Genomic DNA, 20,583 nt, shown 5'->3' with positions numbered 1-20,583 from the left:
TATCCGAAGTAGAGATACCATAGAGGTAGCCATAGACAGGCTGAAATTTGGTTGATTCAACAGATACTAAATTTTGATCCCGTGTAGCTGTCCTTGTTTAACAGAAGTTGATTGTTACAGTAGATCAACTTCCGTCAATCAGACATGTCAGAAAATGTATTCAGCTGCTAATTAGGGATCAGCCGAACAAAAAATTTGTATGAACACAAGAACACCGTTAAAGACTATAGGACACGAACATGTAAAATCAAAAGTGCTAATTTTATACGCTTAGTGCTCATGCACACGGACGTTTTAAAAAACTGGCTGCAAAGCTAGCTCCGAAGCCTGGAAAAATTGTTGTTAAAAACGTGATTTTTACCGCGTTTTGCATTGGCGTTTTTGCGCGTTTTTTAGCGTTAGCGTTAAGTAGCGTTTTTTAAGAAACACATCTCTTGGCTATAGCACTCAGAAAACAAAGAAAATATGTTGCGCCTTTTTTGCTCGTTTATGCGCGTTTTTGCGCGTTTTCCCGCGATTCGCGTTTTTACAGCTCTAGCTCCACGCCACGGAACGCACTGGTCCTGGGTTTTTTTTACAGCTTAAAAACGCCTATGCCATTTGCAGCTCAAAAACGCCTAGGTGGGCATGAAGCCATAGACTAACATGGACAGCCGTTTTTAAGCTGCAAAAAAAGCTCAAAAAAGTGGCTGTAAAAACGTCCGTGTGCATGAGGCCTTATATGCAAGTTATTGTAATAAAAAGTATTTGTATCAATGCAAAACAAAGTTTTAAAAATTCAAGTTTTTTTGGGAGCAGTGCTTTTAATGATGCTTAAAATGAAACAATAAAAATGAAATATTCCTTTAAATATCATGCCGGGGGGGGGGGGGGTCTATAGTATGCCTGCAAAGTAGTGCATCTTTCCCGTGTTTAGAACAGTACCACAGAAAAATGTCATTTCTAAAGGAAAAAATGTAATTTAAAACTGCTTGCGGCTGTAATGAATTGTCAGGTCTCTGCAATATAGATTACATTTATTTTTTTGTAAATGCCATGGGCCCCCCACCTCCCAGTCCATTACCAGGCCCTTTGGGTCTGGTACGGATATTATGGGGAACCCCGCACCAAAATGTAAAAAAAATGGCGTAGGGTTCCCTCCAAAAGCCATACCGGGCTCTTCATGTCTGGTATGGATTTTATGGGGAACCCGAGCCAAAATAAAAAAATGGCATAGGGGTCCCCCCAAAAAACAATAATAGACCGTTATCTGAACACGCAACCTGGCAGGCCACAGGAAAAGGGGGGAACAAGAAAGTGCTCCTCCTCCTGAACTGTTCCAGACCACATGCCCTCAACATGGGGAGGGTGCTTTGGGGTCCCCCCCAAAGCACTTTGTCCCCATGTTGATGGCCATTCATTATGGCGCGTTCCATGGGCACTCGAATTTCCCGAATGTTTACTCGAATGTCGGGCTCCTCCCTACTGCTGATCAGTGTTTTCTGACATAACCCAATCCCATTAACAGAATACAATGTTCAGGCTGGGGGGATTCCTCAATCCACCTTGTTTGTGTGCATGAAGGAATCTTTTTTTTTTTTTTTCATTCAGCCCACTGGCCATTAAAAAAAAAAAAAACATACTCATCTATGTGCAGCTTACAGCAGAGTTCCACCCAAAAGTGGAAGCCCTGCTTATCTGCTTCCTCCCCCCCTCCAGTGCCAGATTTAGCACCTTTTGTGGGGAGCGGGTACCTGTTTTTGACAGGTACTTGTTCTTACTTCAGAGAGATCACGCCCCCCCCTCCTTCCCCCGCCACCAGGTCATTCAGGAAACACAGCACACTTTGCGCATGTGCAGTATGGAACTGGCTGTAAAGCTGAAAGACTTCACTGCCGGTTTCCCTCACCACGACTGGTGGCAGCATCACCAAAGAGCCGATGGAAACAATCGCTGGATTCCAGGACAGGTAAGTGTCCTAATATTAAAAGTCAGCAGCTACAGTATGTGTAGCTGCTGAATTTGAATTTTTTGCTGGGGGGGGGGGCAAAACTCCGCTTTAACACCCCATTCACACCTGAGCGTTTTGTAGCCCTACGCCTGAAGCTACAAAACGCTGGAGGGGAAAAAATCCATTATTCTCAATGGAGATGGTTCACATCTCCACTCCATGTCGCCTGAAGCCCTACGCCTGAAGCTCAAACAAGTTCCGGACCCTTTCGGGCTGATTTGGGCGTTTTCATTCCCATAGAAACTAATGGAAACGCTCGATTCGAGCGTTTAGCGCGACAACAAGCGTTTATATGGGCGTTTTGACGCTGTATCTGCTCAATGCTTAACATTGGTGACCTTTTGCCCAGCACAAATTCGCGACAAAACGTGGCAAAAAACGCCGCGAATCGCGGTAAAAAACGCCGCAATCGCGGTAAAAAACGCCGCAAAAAACGCTTGAAAAAGCTACGCTCAGGTGTGAATGCAGCCTGAGGCCGGGTTCACACTATAGCGATGCGGGAACGCCGCGAATCCGCGGCGTTTACCCGCATCGCACACCTCCCGCCGGCAGTTCACACTGCCCTATGCGGACGGCTGGGAGTGTCAATGTTATGTTAATGACACCCCCAGATCCGTCGGCATATCGCAGTGCGATCTGCCGACTCGCACAGGAATCGGATCGCATGGTGTGAACCCCCATGCGATCCGATTCTGTTGCGGACCCAAAAAAGGGTCCCGTGCGATTTTGCTGCGGGAGAGCTGCGAATTCAGCCATACTATCTGTATGGCTGAACTCGCATCGCTACGGAGATCGGATGTGATTTGCTGTGCGAATCACATCCGGATCTCCCCCCGCAGCGGTGTGAACCGGGCCTAAGACAGAAGGTGGGTTATTAGCTGGATCGCCATGCACAAAAATTAAAATGCTAAAATATAGAACGAAAGCAGCCACTGCATCTAAGAATCGGTAAACTGCAATTTATTAGATTTTTGCTGTTTGAGTTCAGTGTTTGTTTTTTAAGCAGTCCTCAATGTTTTCATTTGTTATATGTTGTTATGTATAATGTATTATATTTTAAACAATTATTATGATACAAGACATAATGTATCTTCTAATGCTAGCTGAAACCCTGTCCCAAGTGATGCTGCGAGCTCCATCTACACCTTTGTGCTTTTGTTTGGTTGTGGTTGGCTCTGGACCCACTTTTCCTGAATTTTGGATGTAGTATTGAGCACTCCTATGAGCCACCAGCACAGCCGGGAACATCAGCTGCCTCTCCACCTGCGAGCCGACCGCCTTCCCCCAGGGATATGAACTTCCTATACCATTTCACATGCGCTGTAATCTCTACAATCTTGTGAGTTTAAAATCGCCTGTCCTATATTAAAATATTTTTTTTATCACGCTGCACTTAGATGGCGCTGCTCTCTTCTTTGTTTTTACTGTATACAGAGACCCTTTTAGCTTGTTATGAGCCGGTATTTCGTCACATCTGGCGACCCATCACATTTTGCTACCCGCTGGAGTGCGCATACGCAACGCCGGACTCCCTGACCCATCAGAATGTGTAACGGAGGTGATGTTCCGTCGCCACCATCATCTTCACTTCTCTACAGTAAGCATACACTGAGAAGAGAAAAGCGGTCATCTTGTTACATCCACCGGAGTTGTGCATTTTATACTTCTTTTTAACAGTAAAGTGAGTTTATATAGTGAAATCTAACATCTAACCAGTCAAACGGAGTTCTAAGTACTGTATTTCACTATAGAAACTCACTTTACTGGTAAAAATAAGTGTAAATTGGAAAACTCCAGTGGGTGTAGCAAGATGTCTGCTTTCCCCCCTCTTAGTGTATCCTTACTGTAGAGCAGTGCGGGGTGGAGCAAGATGGCGGCGACTAGAGGTTACTTCCGTTACACATTCTGACGGGTTGCTTAATCTAGTGAATCATATGGGCAAATTTCTCAGCAGAACTTCACTTCCGTAGCATAATGTGATGGGTCGCCGAATGTGACGAAACACCGGCAGCCATACAGAGTCAGCCCATCTGTGATCATCTACACACCTCCTGCTGCATTTGAACTCTCATGCATGGACTCCCCACTATAGAGTGTAGATTAACCACTTCAGCCCCGGAAGGATTTACCCCCTTCCTGACCAGAGCACTTTTTGCGATTCAGCACTGCATCGCTTTAACTGACAATTGTGCGGTCGTGCAACGTGGCTCCAAAACAAAATTGGCGTCCTTTTTTTCCCCATAAATAGAACTTTCTTTTGGTGGTAGTTGATCACCCCTGCGGTTTTTATTTTTTGCGCTATAAACAAAAAAATAGCAACAATTTTGAAAAAAATGCATTATTTTTTACATTTTGCTATAATAAATATCCCCCCAAAAAAAACAAAAAAACGTTTTTTCCTCAGTTTAGGCTGATACGTATTCTTCTACATATTTTTGTTAAAAAAAAGTTATAGTTATAGTGTCTACAAAATGAGGGATAGTTTTATGGCATTTTTATTAATATATTTTTTTTTTTACTAGTAATGGCGGCGATCTCATTCTGGAGCTCCGTGACACGATCGCGGGTATCCCCGCGGCGATTGAGTCTGCAGATCCCGCGGGCGCGGTCACGGAGCTTGCAGAAGGCACGCGTGCTTGTGTGGCAGGAATTTCAAAGTAACATACGGGTACGTTACTTTGCTCAGCTGTGCCATTCTGCCGTCGTACATATGCCGACAACGGTCGGCAAGTGGTTAATCGCCCATTTCTCTCTATTTGAGCTGACAGACATGAACATATATATTTATTTATATATATATATATATATATATATATATATATATATATATATATATACACACACACACAATATTCCTGTGCTTGAGCCCCCCATGGACTTTCTGGAGAGCTCAGCACTCCTGAATGAAGAAGGATCAGAGCACAGAGCACACTGCCAGGAATAGGAATCAGTGATCACACAGCAGCTTTTGAATTTTGGGCATCTTTAGTGTTTTCTCTCTTCCCTTATAACTATTGTGCACTATCAGCAGATACTGGAGAGCCTGGCTGCTCTTCTGAGTCATTTCATCTGTGCTTTGTCTATGTCCCATCCCCATGAATTGAATGCATATGAAATCAGTAATATTACACTGATGCCTGTATAAACAAAAAATGTGTTATGTTTTCCAGAAATGAAAACTTGAAGATAAAAGCTTTGCTATGAGTGCTACCCTTATATGCAGTGTACACAGCCAGCACCCTGGCAGGGAAGGCTTGGGGGTCGCTGATGACTTATCCCCCCCCCTCTACTTTTCCCAGGCCAGCAGAGGAGGGGCGGGGCTAGCTGGCTGCTCTCTCTAGTGCTGCCTATTCCTCTCATTAGTGAGCACACTTCAGTCATTCTCAGCTGCTGCTGCTACTCTCCACAAGGAAGAATGCCTGGGGGCTCTGCTCACTCCCAACTCTTCAGACTGGCCGTCTATCTGATTGGGTTATCTCAGCTTAGCACAGCCACAGAGCAACCTCTGATCTCTACAGGTAAGCTGGGTGTCATCATAGGGGGTAGCTGTCATCACTGCCTCTCCTGTATCCTGATTGCTCTCCATCATCTATTCTATCATAGACAAGGACATTACTTTTATTGAAAGCTGTGCATTAAATAGGCATAGCAGACATTTGTATATATTTAATGCTGATCACTCCAGATCATTCCCTCTATGACTACATAGAGCTGTCATATGTTACATAATCAGGTATAGGTGACATGCATGGAAAAGTAAGGATTTCATGAATGAATAAAATGTGGGTTGGGCAGCAAGCTGTTGATTGTAGAGGTTTGCTGTGATCTGGGGACTTGGAGGGACTTGAAGGACTTTGGAGGGACTTGCTTTCTTTATAAGGTGCTCACACAGTGATTCATTGACTGTCCCAGACAGCAGGCTGTGTTTATCCTACACGTTCCTCTGCACGTATCCACATTCCCCCCATTACAATTGGACTTTATTTGGTGGGGTGGATCTGCTAGGTTCTTTGTTCTGATCTGGGGATTTCTGGAATGTGCATTGTTCCATGACCTTGGCTTTTATTTCAATTATGTCTAATGAAGTATCCTGCTGGGCAGTAAACAAGAACATGAACACAGCCGAAGACATTTAATAGATACATTGTTCATTTCCATGTCATTTCTTTACAAGGAGTCACACCCTGCTAACTGCATTGCTAAACTGTCCATGCTTTGTGTTCTACACTAGTGAAAGTTATACTAAACGTTATCCTTGTTCTTCAAAAATATTCCATACACATCCACTATTTATTTAATTTCCCTGTTGTGTTTTTTTTTTTTTTTTTTTTGTTTTTTATGCATGTTATTCTTACTTTGTTACAGAAAAACAATTGTGAGCTCCCAAACCTGCACTACTCATTAGTTGTGACCCCGTGCAATTCTCTATGCACACTACACCGCGACCCCTAGTCCATCTCAGGAGCAAGCCGGTCGGCTACGTTCTTGTATACAGTGGGACCATGGAGAATAAAAGTAGCCACCTTCTAACAGGAAGCTGGATTGCAATAAAAGTACTTTTTTGTGTTAAGAATATATACTCAAATAGATTAAAAAGAATTAAAATCTTTTAAAACTAAAGTTTAGTGTCACTTTCCTTACAAGGAGTCACACCCTGAAAGCTACATCATTATATTACAATGCTTTGTGTTACACACAAGTTAATGATCTCCCCAATTAGTCTAGTAAATGTATTCAAGAGGCAGTTTAATGGGTATCATGGTTATATGATTACTATGTAATTCTCTATATTACATGTAATGCCTGATACTGGTAAAAGTCCCTTGAGGTTGGTTACCTCCTCCCTACGCTTTATTTTTCTAAATTTAATGGTTATCGCTGTGATCCTGCTTGGATTTACTTTATATAAAGTGTGCAGTTTTCAGTGAACAGTTATTTGGCATTGTAACAGTTAAGAACGTTGTGGTTTGGGTGGATCACTGCAATCTTCTTTCTGCTAGCAAGAAAGTCTGAAACTTTTATTTTTATATATTATTTTATTAATGAACTGCCTTTGATTTCCTGTTTCATGACCTCATTTTAGAATGTTTCTGCATATTTAAAAAGAACAGTGAAGGTCGATGATGATAACCCATAGCATTCAATTGTATTTCATAGTGTTGATATAGTGTGTGTGTGTGTGTATGTGTATGTGTATGTGTATGTGTGTGTGTGTGTGTGTGTGTGTGTGTATGTATGTATATATATATATATATATATATATATATATATATATATATATATATATATATATATATATATATATATATATATTGGATTTAGAAAAAGTCCAGTGAATATATTTACATTTCTCTTTGATATATAAACAGAGGTTATTACAATAATAATTATTCAGTATTTTTATATAGCGCCAATGGTTTGTGCAGTGCTTTACAACATGAGGGCAAACAGTCCAGTTATAATACATGTCAATATATGAGAAATCAGAGGGCCCTGCTTGTTAGAGTAAGTCAAAGTGCCAATATAATATAGCATATAAGACTTTAACAGTTCTAGGTCATCAGCTATGTATAGCCATAGGTATTGGACACCTCTACTTGTATATAGAAATCCTGGCTATAAAGAAAAGACACTCATACCCTTTTATTGCTGTGCCTATAAAACATTGTAGACAATTTATTAGCAATATTATTGTAACCTAACCCAACAAAATATCCTTTTGCCTGATATAACTGGTTTGGTGAAAAATAAACATGTTAATAAATCGCCTTTAAACATGGAGAGGTAATGATTCTGAAAAGGAAACCTTAAAACCATCTTACATTACCAAACAGAATTCATAATGGCAGATCTTCAAAGTTCAGCTCTCAATGGAAAAACCTTCTCCAGCCAGGCAGTGCACTGAGACGTGCTTTCACTACAGGACTCCTATTAAGTACAATTTGGCTGCTGTGATCTTGAGAAGCTGGCAAAACCCCACAATCTTCATCTGTATTTTTTAATGACTGACATCGGCCAGTGAGCAATTCCTACTGCAAGATGTTCTCCTAAGCAACCTGCTTTTATGAGTTTACCAGATTACTGTAATGTAGTCAGCAAGGTCGAGCCAATGAGTCTGACTGCAGTAGGATACCAGTTGTCGTCTGTGTTTGTGTATTACATACCCATTAGTTGTATTATATGTAGGAGAACTTTTTTTATTATTTTTTCTAACCTACTCACAGGTAGTGATGGACGAACTTCCGACGGGACGTTTCGCGAACGCGAAACGCGAACGGACACAAACGTTCGCGAAAACGACCGTTCGCCGCGGGCTCCATTGACTTCAATGGGAGGCGAATTTCGCAAACCTTTAGGTCGAATTTGCGGCCACGGGGTAATTATTAGGGGGTAGCACGTAGTCCCACCACCTGGACAATAGCATAATACATGTATGAGGTGAATTTGGGATCGATAACTACAAGCATTTTTTTTTTATTTGGGAAATTGTTCTGACAATTCAGGACTATGGAGCTAATGAAGGCAATGGAGGAGAGGGAAGGTCAGGGACCAGGGTAGGCAAACAAGAGGGTGCAGGAGATACAGAGCACTGACAGCAGCACCGTAATACAGAGCACTGACATCAGCACCGTGACATACAGCGCTGACAGCAGCTCCGTGACATACAGCGCTGACAGCAGCTCCGTGACATACAGCGCTGACAGCAGCTCCGTGACATACAGCGCTGACAGCAGCTCCGTGACATACAGCGCTGACAGCAGCTCCGTGACATACAGCGCTGACAGCAGCACCGTGACATACAGCGCTGACAGCAGCTCCGTGACATACAGCGCTGACAGCAGCTCCGTGACATACAGCGCTGACAGCAGCTCCGTGACATACAGCACTGACAGCAGCTCCGTGACATACAGCGCTGACAGCAGCTCCGTGACATACAGCGCTGACAGCAGCACCGTGACATACAGCGCTGACAGCAGCTCCGTGACATACAGCGCTGACAGCAGCTCCGTGACATACAGCGCTGACAGCAGCTCCGTGACATACAGCGCTGACAGCAGCTCCGTGACATACAGCGCTGACAGCAGCTCCGTGACATACAGCGCTGACAGCAGCACCGTGACATACAGCGCTGACAGCAGCTCCGTGACATACAGCGCTGACAGCAGCTCCGTGACATACAGCGCTGACAGCAGCTCCGTGACATACAGCACTGACAGCAGCTCCGTGACATACAGCGCTGACAGCAGCTCCGTGACATACAGCGCTGACAGCAGCACCGTGACATACAGCGCTGACAGCAGCTCCGTGACATACAGCGCTGACAGCAGCTCCGTGACATACAGCGCTGACAGCAGCTCCGTGACATACAGCGCTGACAGCAGCTCCGTGACATACAGCGCTGACAGCAGCTCCGTGACATACAGCGCTGACAGCAGCTCCGTGACATACAGCGCTGACAGCAGCTCCGTGACATACAGCGCTGACAGCAGCACCGTGACATACAGCGCTGACAGCAGCTCCGTGACATACAGCGCTGACAGCAGCTCCGTGACATACAGCGCTGACAGCAGCTCCGTGACATACAGCGCTGACAGCAGCTCCGTGACATACAGCGCTGACAGCAGCTCCGTGACATACAGCGCTGACAGCAGCTCCGTGACATACAGCGCTGACAGCAGCTCCGTGACATACAGCGCTGACATCAGCACCGTGACATACAGCGCTGACAGCAGCTCCGTGACATACAGCGCTGACAGCAGCTCCGTGACATACAGCGCTGACAGCAGCTCCGTGACATACAGCGCTGACAGCAGCTCCGTGACATACAGCGCTGACAGCAGCTCCGTGACATACAGCGCTGACAGCAGCACCGTGACATACAGCGCTGACAGCAGCTCCGTGACATACAGCGCTGACAGCAGCTCCGTGACATACAGCGCTGACAGCAGCTCCGTGACATACAGCACTGACAGCAGCTCCGTGACATACAGCGCTGACAGCAGCTCCGTGACATACAGCGCTGACAGCAGCACCGTGACATACAGCGCTGACAGCAGCTCCGTGACATACAGCGCTGACAGCAGCTCCGTGACATACAGCGCTGACAGCAGCTCCGTGACATACAGCGCTGACAGCAGCTCCGTGACATACAGCGCTGACAGCAGCTCCGTGACATACAGCGCTGACAGCAGCTCCGTGACATACAGCGCTGACAGCAGCTCCGTGACATACAGCGCTGACAGCAGCTCCGTGACATACAGCGCTGACAGCAGCTCCGTGACATACAGCGCTGACAGCAGCTCCGTGACATACAGCGCTGACAGCAGCTCCGTGACATACAGCGCTGACAGCAGCACCGTAAGCAGCCCCAGGAGGAAGTCAGCACAGCACAGGGATGGTGTGATCCCCTCATAATAAGAACCCCCAGGAGGAAGTCAGCACAGCACAGGGATGGTGGGAGCCCCTCATAATAAGAACACCCAGGAGGAAGTCAGCACAGCACAGGGATGGTGGGAACCCCTCATAATAAGCAGCCCCAGTAGAAATATGACACCGCTCAACCTCTTCAAAGAGGAGGGTAGGGGCATATAGTACGGTGTGCTTTTTTGGGTCAGGGAAGTGAGCCAAATGAATTAAGAAGGTCTGTGTGCTTGATTCCAAAAATTGTTTATAGACATATACATGGTCTACTGATCACATGTGTTGAATTCCTCCGAGATCCATGCCTCATTCATTTTTAGAAATGTGAGGTAGTTAACACTGTGGTGAGCTAGGCGAGTACGCTTATCGGTCACAATCCCCCCTGCTGCGCTGAACGTCCTTTCGGACAGGACACTGGATGAGGGGCAAGCCAACAGTTCGATTGCAAATTGGGCAAGCTCTGGCCAGAGGTCAAGCCTGCCCACCCAGTAGTCTAGGGGTTCATCACTCCTCAGAGCGTCCACATCGGCCGTTAACCCAATGTAGTCGGACACCTGACGGTCTAGGCGTTCCCTGATGCTGGATCCGGATGACACCTGTCGATGGGTCGGCTGAAAGAATGACCTCATATCCGAAGTCACCAACACATCTTCAAACCGGCCTCTTCTTGCAGGCGCTGTTGGATTGGTACCCGCAAATCCTTCTCTGGGAGTGGGAATTGCTCCTCTGCCAGCGCACGCAAAAGCAGAATGCAGCATTTCTCGAAGCAAGGCCTGGAAGTGCTGCATTCTGACAGCCCTCTGCGACGGCGGTAACATTTCCGCCATTTTGTGTTTGTACCGGGGGTCTAAGTACGTTGCCACCCAGTACTGGTCCTTGACCCTCATGCTTTTTATACGGGGGTCCCTATTAAAACACTGGAGCATGAAGGCCCCCATTTGCACTAAAGTGGAAGCGGTGTGGTGGCCTGGCTCCTGCTCATCATCCAGGATAATGTCGTCCTCTTCATTCTCCTCTCCCCATCCTCGCACAACAGGGATCCCAGAAAGGTTTAAAGCATGCTCTTCTTGCTCCTGCTCATCCGCCCCGGCACCATCCTCCTCTGACTCCTCATCAGACTCCTGTTGTTGACTTGTCTCAGATAGAGTAGCCCCCCCTGGGAATTCATCCAGCATTGCGACTTCCTCATCTTCCCGCTCCTGCTCCTCCACAGCCTGATCAATGACACGACGCAATGCACGCTCCAGAAAGAAGGCATAAGGTACCATGTCACTGATGGCGCCATGGCTGCGACTGACCAGTTTGGTGATCTCCTCAAATGGCCGCAGAAGTCTGCATGTGTCGCGCATGAGCAGCCACTGGCGCGGTGAAAAAAAACCCAGCTCCCCAGAACCGTTTCTTTCGCAGAGTTCATACAGGTAGACGTTAACTGCACGTTTCTGCTGGAGCAGCCTATCAAGCATATAGAAGGTTGAGTTCCATCGCGTCGGGCAATCGCAAATAAGACGTCTGACCGGCAGATGGTGTCGCCGCTGAATGTCAGCAAGGCGAGCCATGGCCGTGTAAGATCTTCTGAAATGGGCCGAGATTTTCCTTGCCTGCCGCAAGATGTCCTGGACCCCAGGGTATTTGACAAGGAATCGCTGCACGACCAAGTTTAAGACGTGTGCCATGCACGGCACGTGCGTGATTTTGCCCTGTTTCAATGCGCTAAGCAGATTGGCACCGTTGTCACACACCACTTTACCAACTGTCAAATTGAGCGGTGTTAGCCACTCATCTGCCTGTGAACGCAAAGCTGAAAGGAGTGCCGGGCCAGTGTGGCTCTTTGCTTCCAGGCACAACAGACGCAGCACGGCATGGCAACGTCTCACCTGGCATGTGGAATAGGTTCTGGGGAGCTTGGGCGGTGCAGTGGAAGAGACGCTAGCAGCGGAAAAGGAGGAGGCAGCTGAGGAGGAGAGGGAGGAGGATGGAGTAGGAGGAGGAGAAGAAGAGTCAGGCCTGCATGCAATCCGTGGCGGTAAAACCAAATCTACACGGGTGCCACGGGTTACATGCTTGACGGCCGTCAGAAGGTTCACCCAGTGGGCAGTAAAACTGATATACCTTCCCTGCCCGTGTTTGCTAGACCACGTGTCTGTGGTCAGATGTATCTTGGCACCGACACTGTGTGCCAGAGATACATTCACTTGCCGCTGAACATGGCCATATAGCTCTGGGATGCCCTTCTCTGAGAAATACTTCCTTCCTGGGACCTTCCATTGTGGTGTTCCAATGGCCACAAATTTGCGAAAGGCCTCCGAGTCCACCAGTTTATATGGCAGTAGTTGGCGGGCTATGAGTTCTGACAAGCCAGCCGCCAACCGTTGGGCAAGAGGGTTATCCGGCGTCATCATTTTTTTACGCTCAAACATTAGGCCCACGGAAGCCTGCCTTTTTGCAGAAAAATGTGAGCTTGGCGTGATGGAAGGTGGAGTGGAGGACAATTGTGAGGAGAGAGGAGAAGGAGAAGTAGAAGACGAGGCTGGACGGTGAGAGCCTGCAGTGTGGCTTTGTGTGTTCCGTTGCTCCCACTGGGCTCGGTGATGGCTGCTCATGTGCCTTCTTAAGGCGGTCGTCCCTAGGTGAGTATTGGGCTTACCGCGACTAACGCGTTGACTGCAAAGATTGCAGATGGCAACGCTATTGTCAGCAGCGGACACGTTAAAAAAAGCCCACACTGCGGAGCCATGTGCCGGTGTCCTGGGAGCGCCAGATGTGACCGTACATGGTCGATGACTCGCTCCTGATACATTTGCAGTCTGCTTTGTCCCTGCTGTGCAATGTAAGTCATTGCTGCTTCTCCTCCCTATCTGCTGGTCCATATCTCCCTCTGAACTCCCCTCCTCTTCCTCTCTTGTGGGCACCCACGTGACATCACTAGACACGTCATCATCAACGTCACCTTCCCCACCGCTATAAGTAGAGTAGGCAGCAACACCGGGGACCAACCTCCTCCTTGGGCTGATCTGGGTACTGGCGTCAGACTGCTGAGTAGCGCTTGTTGCTACCTCCTCTTCCTGATCCAATACCAAGAGTGGCTGCGCATCAGAAATGTCCTCTTGATATGGATCGGAAAATAATTCCAGTGACTCAAGCGGAAGGTATGTGGTGGTGGTGGTGGTGGTCGTGTTGTTGGTGGTAGTGTCTTTGGGGGTGCACATAGCAGAGAGTGAAGAAGAGGGTGCAGATCGAGAGGATGAGGAGGGTGCAGAAGAGTAAGGCTGAGCGAGCCACTCAACCAAGTCTGGTGCATCCTTTAAAGTAATTGAACGCACCTTCTGCAACTTCCCACTTTGGCTCAAGCCTGTTGCTCCTGCCCTACCCCTACCACCCCTGCGGAAGGGCCTGCCTCTTCCTCTGCATGTCATTTTTTAAATGACCCTGTGACAAAACTCTTAGTCCCTATACCGCTGAAGGACTGCTGCAGTATAGGTGAGCGGTCAGCAGTGGTGCACGTCAACCCTATCTATTGTGGACCTATAGCGGTCCTTACAGAACAGCAGACTGTACCGCACTCAAGCCTATGTACCGTAGCACCCTATACCAAGTTACCAGTCCTTATAAGAACTTTTGTGGACCAAGCAGGTTGTGTATTAGTGTTTAGCAGACTGTACGTCAGTCCCTATACCGCTGAAGGACTGCTGCAGTATAGGGCAGCGGTCAGCAGTGGTGCACGTCAACCCTATCTATTGTGGACCGATAGCGGTCCTTACAGAACAGCAGACTGTACCGCACTCAAGCCTATGTACCGTAGCACCCTATACCAAGTTACCAGTCCTTATAAGAACTTTTGTGGACCAAGCAGGTTGTGTATTAGTGTTTAGCAGACTGTACGTCAGTCCCTATACCGCTGAAGGACTGCTGCAGTATAGGGCAGCGGTCAGCAGTGGTGCACGTCAACCCTATCTATTGTGGACCGATAGCGGTCCTTACAGAACAGCAGACTGTACCGCACTCAAGCCTATGTACCGTAGCACCCTATACCAAGTTACCAGTCCTTATAAGAACTTTTGTGGAACAAGCAGGTTGTGTGTTAGTGATTAGCAGACTGTACGTCAGTCCCTATACCAATGAAGGACTGCTGCAGTATAGGGCAGCGGTCAGCAGTAGTGCACGGCAACCCTATGTATTGTGGACCGATAGCGGTCCTTACAGAACAGCAGACTGTACTGCACTCAGGCCTATGTACCGTAGCACCCTATACCAAGTTACCAGTCCTTATAAGAACTTTTGTGGACCAAGCAGGTTGTGTGTTAGTGTTTAGCAGACTGTGCGTCAGTCCCTATACCGCTGAAGGACTGCTGCAGTATAGGGCAGCGGTCAGCAGTAGTGCACGGCAACCCTATGTATTGTGGACCGATAGCGGTCCTTACAGAACAGCAGACTGTAACGCACTCAGGCCTATGTACCGTAGCACCCTATACCAAGTTACCAGTCCTTATAAGAACTTTTGTGGACCAAGCAGGTTGTGTGTTAGTGATTAGCAGACTGTACGTCAGTCCCTATACCAATGAAGGACTGCTGCAGTATAGGGCAGCGGTCAGCAGTGGTGCACGTCAACCCTATGTATTGTGGACCGATAGCGGTCCTTACAGAACAGCAGACTGTAACGCACTCAGGCCTATGTACCGTAGCACCCTATACCAAGTTACCAGTCCTTATAAGAACTTTTGTGGACCAAGCAGGTTGTGTGTTAGTGATTAGCAGACTGTACGTCAGTCCCTATACCAATGAAGGACTGCTGCAGTATAGGGCAGCGGTCAGCAGTAGTGCACGGCAACCCTATGTATTGTGGACCGATAGCGGTCCTTACAGAACAGCAGACTGTACTGCACTCAGGCCTATGTACCGTAGCACCCTATACCAAGTTACCAGTCCTTATAAAAACTTTTGTGGACCAAGCAGGTTGTGTGTTAGTGTTTAGCAGACTGTGCGTCAGTCCCTATACCGCTGAAGGACTGCTGCAGTATAGGGCAGCGGTCAGCAGTAGTGCACGGCAACCCTATGTATTGTGGACCGATAGCGGTCCTTACAGAACAGCAGACTGTAACGCACTCAGGCCTATGTACCGTAGCACCCTATACCAAGTTACCAGTCCTTATAAGAACTTTTGTGGACCAAGCAGGTTGTGTGTTAGTGATTAGCAGACTGTACGTCAGTCCCTATACCAATGAAGGACTGCTGCAGTATAGGGCAGCGGTCAGCAGTAGTGCACGGCAACCCTATGTATTGTGGACCGATAGCGGTCCTTACAGAACAGCAGACTGTACCGCACCCAAGCCTATGTACCGTAGCACCCTAGACAGACCAAGTTACCAGTCCTGATAAAGAGCTTTGTGGAACAAGTGAGTTGTGAATGATTAGCAGACTGCAGCAGAAGGGCAGCAGTCAAGTATAATATTCTTTCTATATTTGGAAGAAAGAATATTATACGTGTACAAGCCTATTACCGTACCACTGATACCAGTCCTGAAAAGAACCTTTGTGGAACTAATAGTAACAGCAAGTCTTTAAAATTATCCTCACTGCCTGACACACTGCTTCCTGCCTGTCCCTATACAAATTGGCAAAAAAGAGTAGGCTGGAACGATTAGCTGGAACAGCTCTTTTGTGGACCTGATAGTAACAGCTAATGATGATGATGATGATGATGATGAAGAAAGACTAATCTGGCTGAGCTGTCCCTAAAATAGCAGCATACAGCGCTCTGTCCCTTTATCTAAACTGACAAAAGAAACTCAGGCTGCTGACCTAACACCTATACCAGTCCTGAAAAGAACTTTTGTGTACCAAATAGCTAGCGTTTTCTCTGTCCCTACTCCACACAGGATCCTTTCCCTACAGTGACAGAAGAAAGAATGTAAAATGGCCACCGGATCGGGTGTATTTATAGGTTAGGGGGAATGTCCAAGTGTCCATGAGCTGTCATGTCTCAATTGGTTGTCCTGTAACACATGATAAACGTGTCACGAAAGGTTAAAGTTCTTGTATACATTAAACACGTAAGTCCGCCGGGGCGAACGACGGAAAAAGGCGTTCGAACCCGCGGACGGCGAAAGTCGGAAATTCGCCGCGAAACGACCGCCGGGCGAACCGTTCGGCCATCACTACTCACAGGATTTACAAGCAAGCAAATCTTGGTATTTATTTCTGTTCATTTACATGGACCCAACAAACTCTCTAAAGTGCTTTGTGGAATATATCATTCACATCAAAGAAGCTAACAAACTAACATTGCTATTACAGTAATGCAGACTCCGTTTTAATGGAATTCACTCAACCTACTTTTCCATACCAGTACATTTTTGTGTAGTGGGAGGAAATGACAGAAGAAGTAGGTAAGCTCTCAGAGTCTAAAGTTGGCCATACACCAGTAGAACTTTGTACAGAATCTCTAAAACATAATTTATCGAAGCATTCCATCTTGCCATCATTGAGTTAACTAATTTCGTTTGAAAAACCTTAAAACATTTTCTGTCCACACCTGCTTTTTGAATGGAATCCTTGATGTATTGAGCAGGTTCGTTTTTGTGCCTTTTGTATGATAGTTTTCGTTCAGGAAAAAAAATGTGCCTTCACGATTTTATTTTTGTTCTTTCAAGAAATATTTTCCCTCCTGCTCCTTGGAATATTCCCGTCACTAAAGTCAGACAATTGCCAATTCGACCCCACTAAGCATTAGGAAAATTGAATGGATGTTCATAAAATGAACCTTTTTGAACAACGTTTTACGGATGTATGGTCAATCTGTAACTCATGCTTAGCTTGCAGCCTTGAGTTGTGAAGAATCTGTGATTTATACTGTTCATTTACTGTAATTATAAATCCCTCATTAAGCAGGCTAGTGGTGAAGGGTTAGACTCACTGTCAGGTTTTTATTAACCTCTGTACCCCATGCTAGATAAGTTCAGCCTCTTTATACTCATGCCGAGCATTCCTTCAGTGCAGAATCAGAAGGTGGATTGGCTTTATGGCACTTTGCTAGGACCATTTCCTACAATCTTTAGACTTCTGTTGTTGAAGGTCCATTTAGTGCACATGGAGCCAAGTAATGATGAGAGCTATGCTAGTTCCAGGGCAGCACATCAATGCAGCATCATACAGTGATTTTTTTTTTCTTGCCCTAAAACAAGTACACCATCCATTATGCCCATTACAGCCTCCAGAATTGAGAGGGAGCTTTAAAAGCGACAGATAACAGCTGCTCTGACAAGTTCAGTTTAGTCTTTGCCTTGTAAAGCTACTGCTCACCTCCTACGCCACTGTGGAAAAAAGTGTGCTTCAGTCAAAATTTTAAGTTCATTGTTGAAAAGAATACAAGGAGCAAAACCAGCTTGGTGCTTTGGTGTTACATTCAGACATTCTTGTAGAGCACCTGTCCACTCTGCTCCCTTTTTTACCTCTGGTGATCTTGAGGAACCCATTCATGAGATGCAGAGGAGCAATTCCTGATAGTGCCCACTGCAGCCTTCCTGCAGTTTCTGATATGCAGAATACCTTAAACAAATGAATGTCAGTACTAGGCTACTTCTCACATTTACCAATCTGATTCAAAACTTTGTTGTAAGCATCAGTAGCTTTAAGTTACTTATCACCAGTAGAAAGTGTTTCAGAGCCAAGTATAATGGGATGCACCTCCACAGCCCATATGCACAAGCCCAAGAACAGTGGTGGTCAACTTTCTTGTTGGGCTGGCCACACATTATAAAATGTTATTGTACAATTTTTTTTTTTCCTTTTGGATACAAAAACACAGACTGCAGTTTTCAGGGGTCCTGAGAGCCATTGGTTGTGCACCAGGGCCCTAGAGAAATACTCAGTGGAGTAGTAGAAAATAATAGCAACTTCAGCATCAAATTCAATAAATGTTTTGTCCTTTGTGAATGTCCTTCTGATATCGGGTATTGATAAATTATTTGCACAGTGACAAGCCAGCTGGCCACACTACAACCTTTTTATTTGGTGTGGTGAACACTCAGAGATTTGAGACTGTGTGTCTGGTGTCCATTTGTGTGGACTCAAGGTGGAAAACATTTCTCCAGTTGCACAAATTGTATTTCAATTTTAAAAGCTGAGTTTTACTGTATGTGCAGAGAGAGATAGAGACTACACCCTTTCATGACCAAGCCTATTTTTGAGATTTGGTGTTTACAAGTTAAATCCCTATTTTTTGCTAGAAAATTACTGAAAAAATTACTAAAAAATGTTTATTGAAAAATTACAAAAAAAAAAAAAAAAAAAAAAATGTGTATGTATGTATGTATGTATGTGATTTGAATACTTTGAAGTGCAAAGAGTACCTGTCACCACCTATTACTATCACAATAATTTTTTTTATTTTTTTAAAAACATAATAATATAAAATGCCCCCGTCACTGTGAGCTCGCGCAGCAAAGAAAACGCATACGGAAGTTGCGCCCGCATATGTAAACGGTGTTCAAATCACACATGTGAAATATTGCCGCGATCGTCAGGGCAAGAGCAATAATTCTAGCTTGAGACCTCCTCTGTAACTCTAACCTGATAACTGTAAAAAATAAAATAAATAATGCATCGCCTATGGTTTTTTTTTTTTTTTTTAGGTACCAAAAGCGTGACATGTTTGGTATCTATTTACTCGGCGTAATATCATTTATTATATATATATATATATAATATATATATATATATATATATATATATATATAAATTTTTTATCTGCTGCCATTGGCAGCCGAGTAAATAGGAAGTGATTGTCGCTTCCATGTTTACATCCAGGAGACTTTAACGAAGCTTTGTGCCAGTCTGTTACTAGCCTCCGGAAGCAGTGGTTTTTCGATTGGGCCTCCCGGTGGGACGGGAGGCACGAGAAGAGTGGTGGCAGGGGGGGTATGTCTCCTCCCGCTCTTCCGGGATAAAAATCAAGCTGTGTTTAGCTACATCGGTTGTTGTTCCTGGAATAACAGTACCAGGATGATGCCTGCAGCTGTGGGCATCATCCCAGTATAGCCCCCGAAAACCAAGTATGCTCAGTGGGAAGGGGATAAGTAATGGTGTTTATCCTGGAGGCAGCTGCTTCTGGTACAAATTTCTTCCTGCTGTGTCTGCCAGTTATTGTCCTAAGCATCTGCCTGTTGACGCTGTGAGCGTTAACAACGGCAGCTTCTGCTGCTACTGAGAAAAGTTGCATCACTCGCCAGCTCATTCTGCCTTTCACCATCATTCACAAAACTGCTACTACTATTGTCCTGCAATGCATTCTGTGATTGGGTGGAAGAGATCCTCCAACTATTCTCCCTCCATTTCCGGAATGTGATGCATTGCGGAAATGTAGTAGTACGAGTTTGTGAATGGCGGAGAGGGCAAACTGAATCTTGTTAATGTCGGGTAAGTAGCACAACTTTTCTTAGTGGCAGTGACTGCTGTTAAAGGGGTTGTAAACCCTTGTGGATTTTACCTTAATGCACTAAGGTGAAAAACCTCCTGTGATGTAGCTGCCCCCCCAGAGCCCTCCTTTTACTTACTTGAACTGGGTCTTTCCAGTGATGGGAACGAGAACACCAGCTCCAGCTGGTGTATTGGGTCCTCATTGGATAGATTGATAGCAGCGCAGCCATTGGCTCACACTGCTGTCAATCAAATCCAATGATGCAGGGCCAAGTCCTGCTGTCTGTGTCAGTAGACACAGCAGCAGGACAGGGGAGCATGCCTGCATGAGTGCCCCTGAGGGAGTGCGGATCTCCAATGGGGTGCTTGAGAAGAGGCTCGGGGCCACTCTGTGCAAAACCAACTGCACAGAGAACAGTGTGTGTGTTTTGTGTGTTTTTTTTTTTTTTTTTTTTTTTTTTTTTTTTTTTATAGCTGGAGGGCGAATTGAAAAGGGGGGGGGGGGGGGAGCAAATTTTCCCCCATCCAGACATGCAAGGTGGAAGGAGAAACGCCTCACCTTGCTATTGTATTCTAACAGTTGCGACTTTTCTGCTGTCAGAATACACTGATCAGTGACTACAGCCAAGGACTGACAAACGTTTTCCAACAGTCCTGTTTGACAGAAGTCGATTGTTAGATCGAAAACTTATGATCCATCTATGGCCAGCTTAACTCTCAGAGCACCAGAAGACAGCTGCTCAGAGCGGTATCCATTGACT

General features: G+C 45.9%; 1 protein-coding gene and 1 long non-coding RNA gene across 3 annotated transcripts in view; one reads left to right on the top strand and one right to left on the bottom strand.

The window, feature by feature from the left end:
* LOC143988566 (uncharacterized) overlaps nucleotides 1-8,119 on the bottom strand; it is an 83,643-nt gene extending 75,524 nt beyond the window's left edge. The window contains exon 1 of the long non-coding RNA XR_013276885.1: nucleotides 7,813-8,119. This is a non-coding gene — a long non-coding RNA (uncharacterized LOC143988566). The remainder of the gene's footprint in view (nucleotides 1-7,812) is intronic.
* The window catches only part of PLOD2 (procollagen-lysine,2-oxoglutarate 5-dioxygenase 2), a 214,495-nt gene continuing 199,253 nt past the window's right edge, over nucleotides 5,342-20,583 (top strand). Inside the window, exon 1 of one of the 2 annotated variants that reach the window (XM_077488240.1) lies at nucleotides 5,342-5,508. In XM_077488240.1, coding sequence (XP_077344366.1) covers nucleotides 5,406-5,508 — 103 coding nt within the window. In that variant the 5' untranslated portion in view covers nucleotides 5,342-5,405. The remainder of the gene's footprint in view (nucleotides 5,509-20,583) is intronic. The other variant, XM_077488241.1, reaches the window with a different exon arrangement.

This window comes from Lithobates pipiens, unplaced genomic scaffold (assembly GCF_037356315.1).
Source record: "Lithobates pipiens isolate NorthernLeopardFrog02 unplaced genomic scaffold, aLitPip1_a1.2 Scaffold_18, whole genome shotgun sequence".
Lineage (NCBI taxonomy): Eukaryota > Metazoa > Chordata > Amphibia > Anura > Ranidae > Lithobates > Lithobates pipiens.
This window is presented reverse-complemented; position numbering and strand designations above follow the sequence as displayed.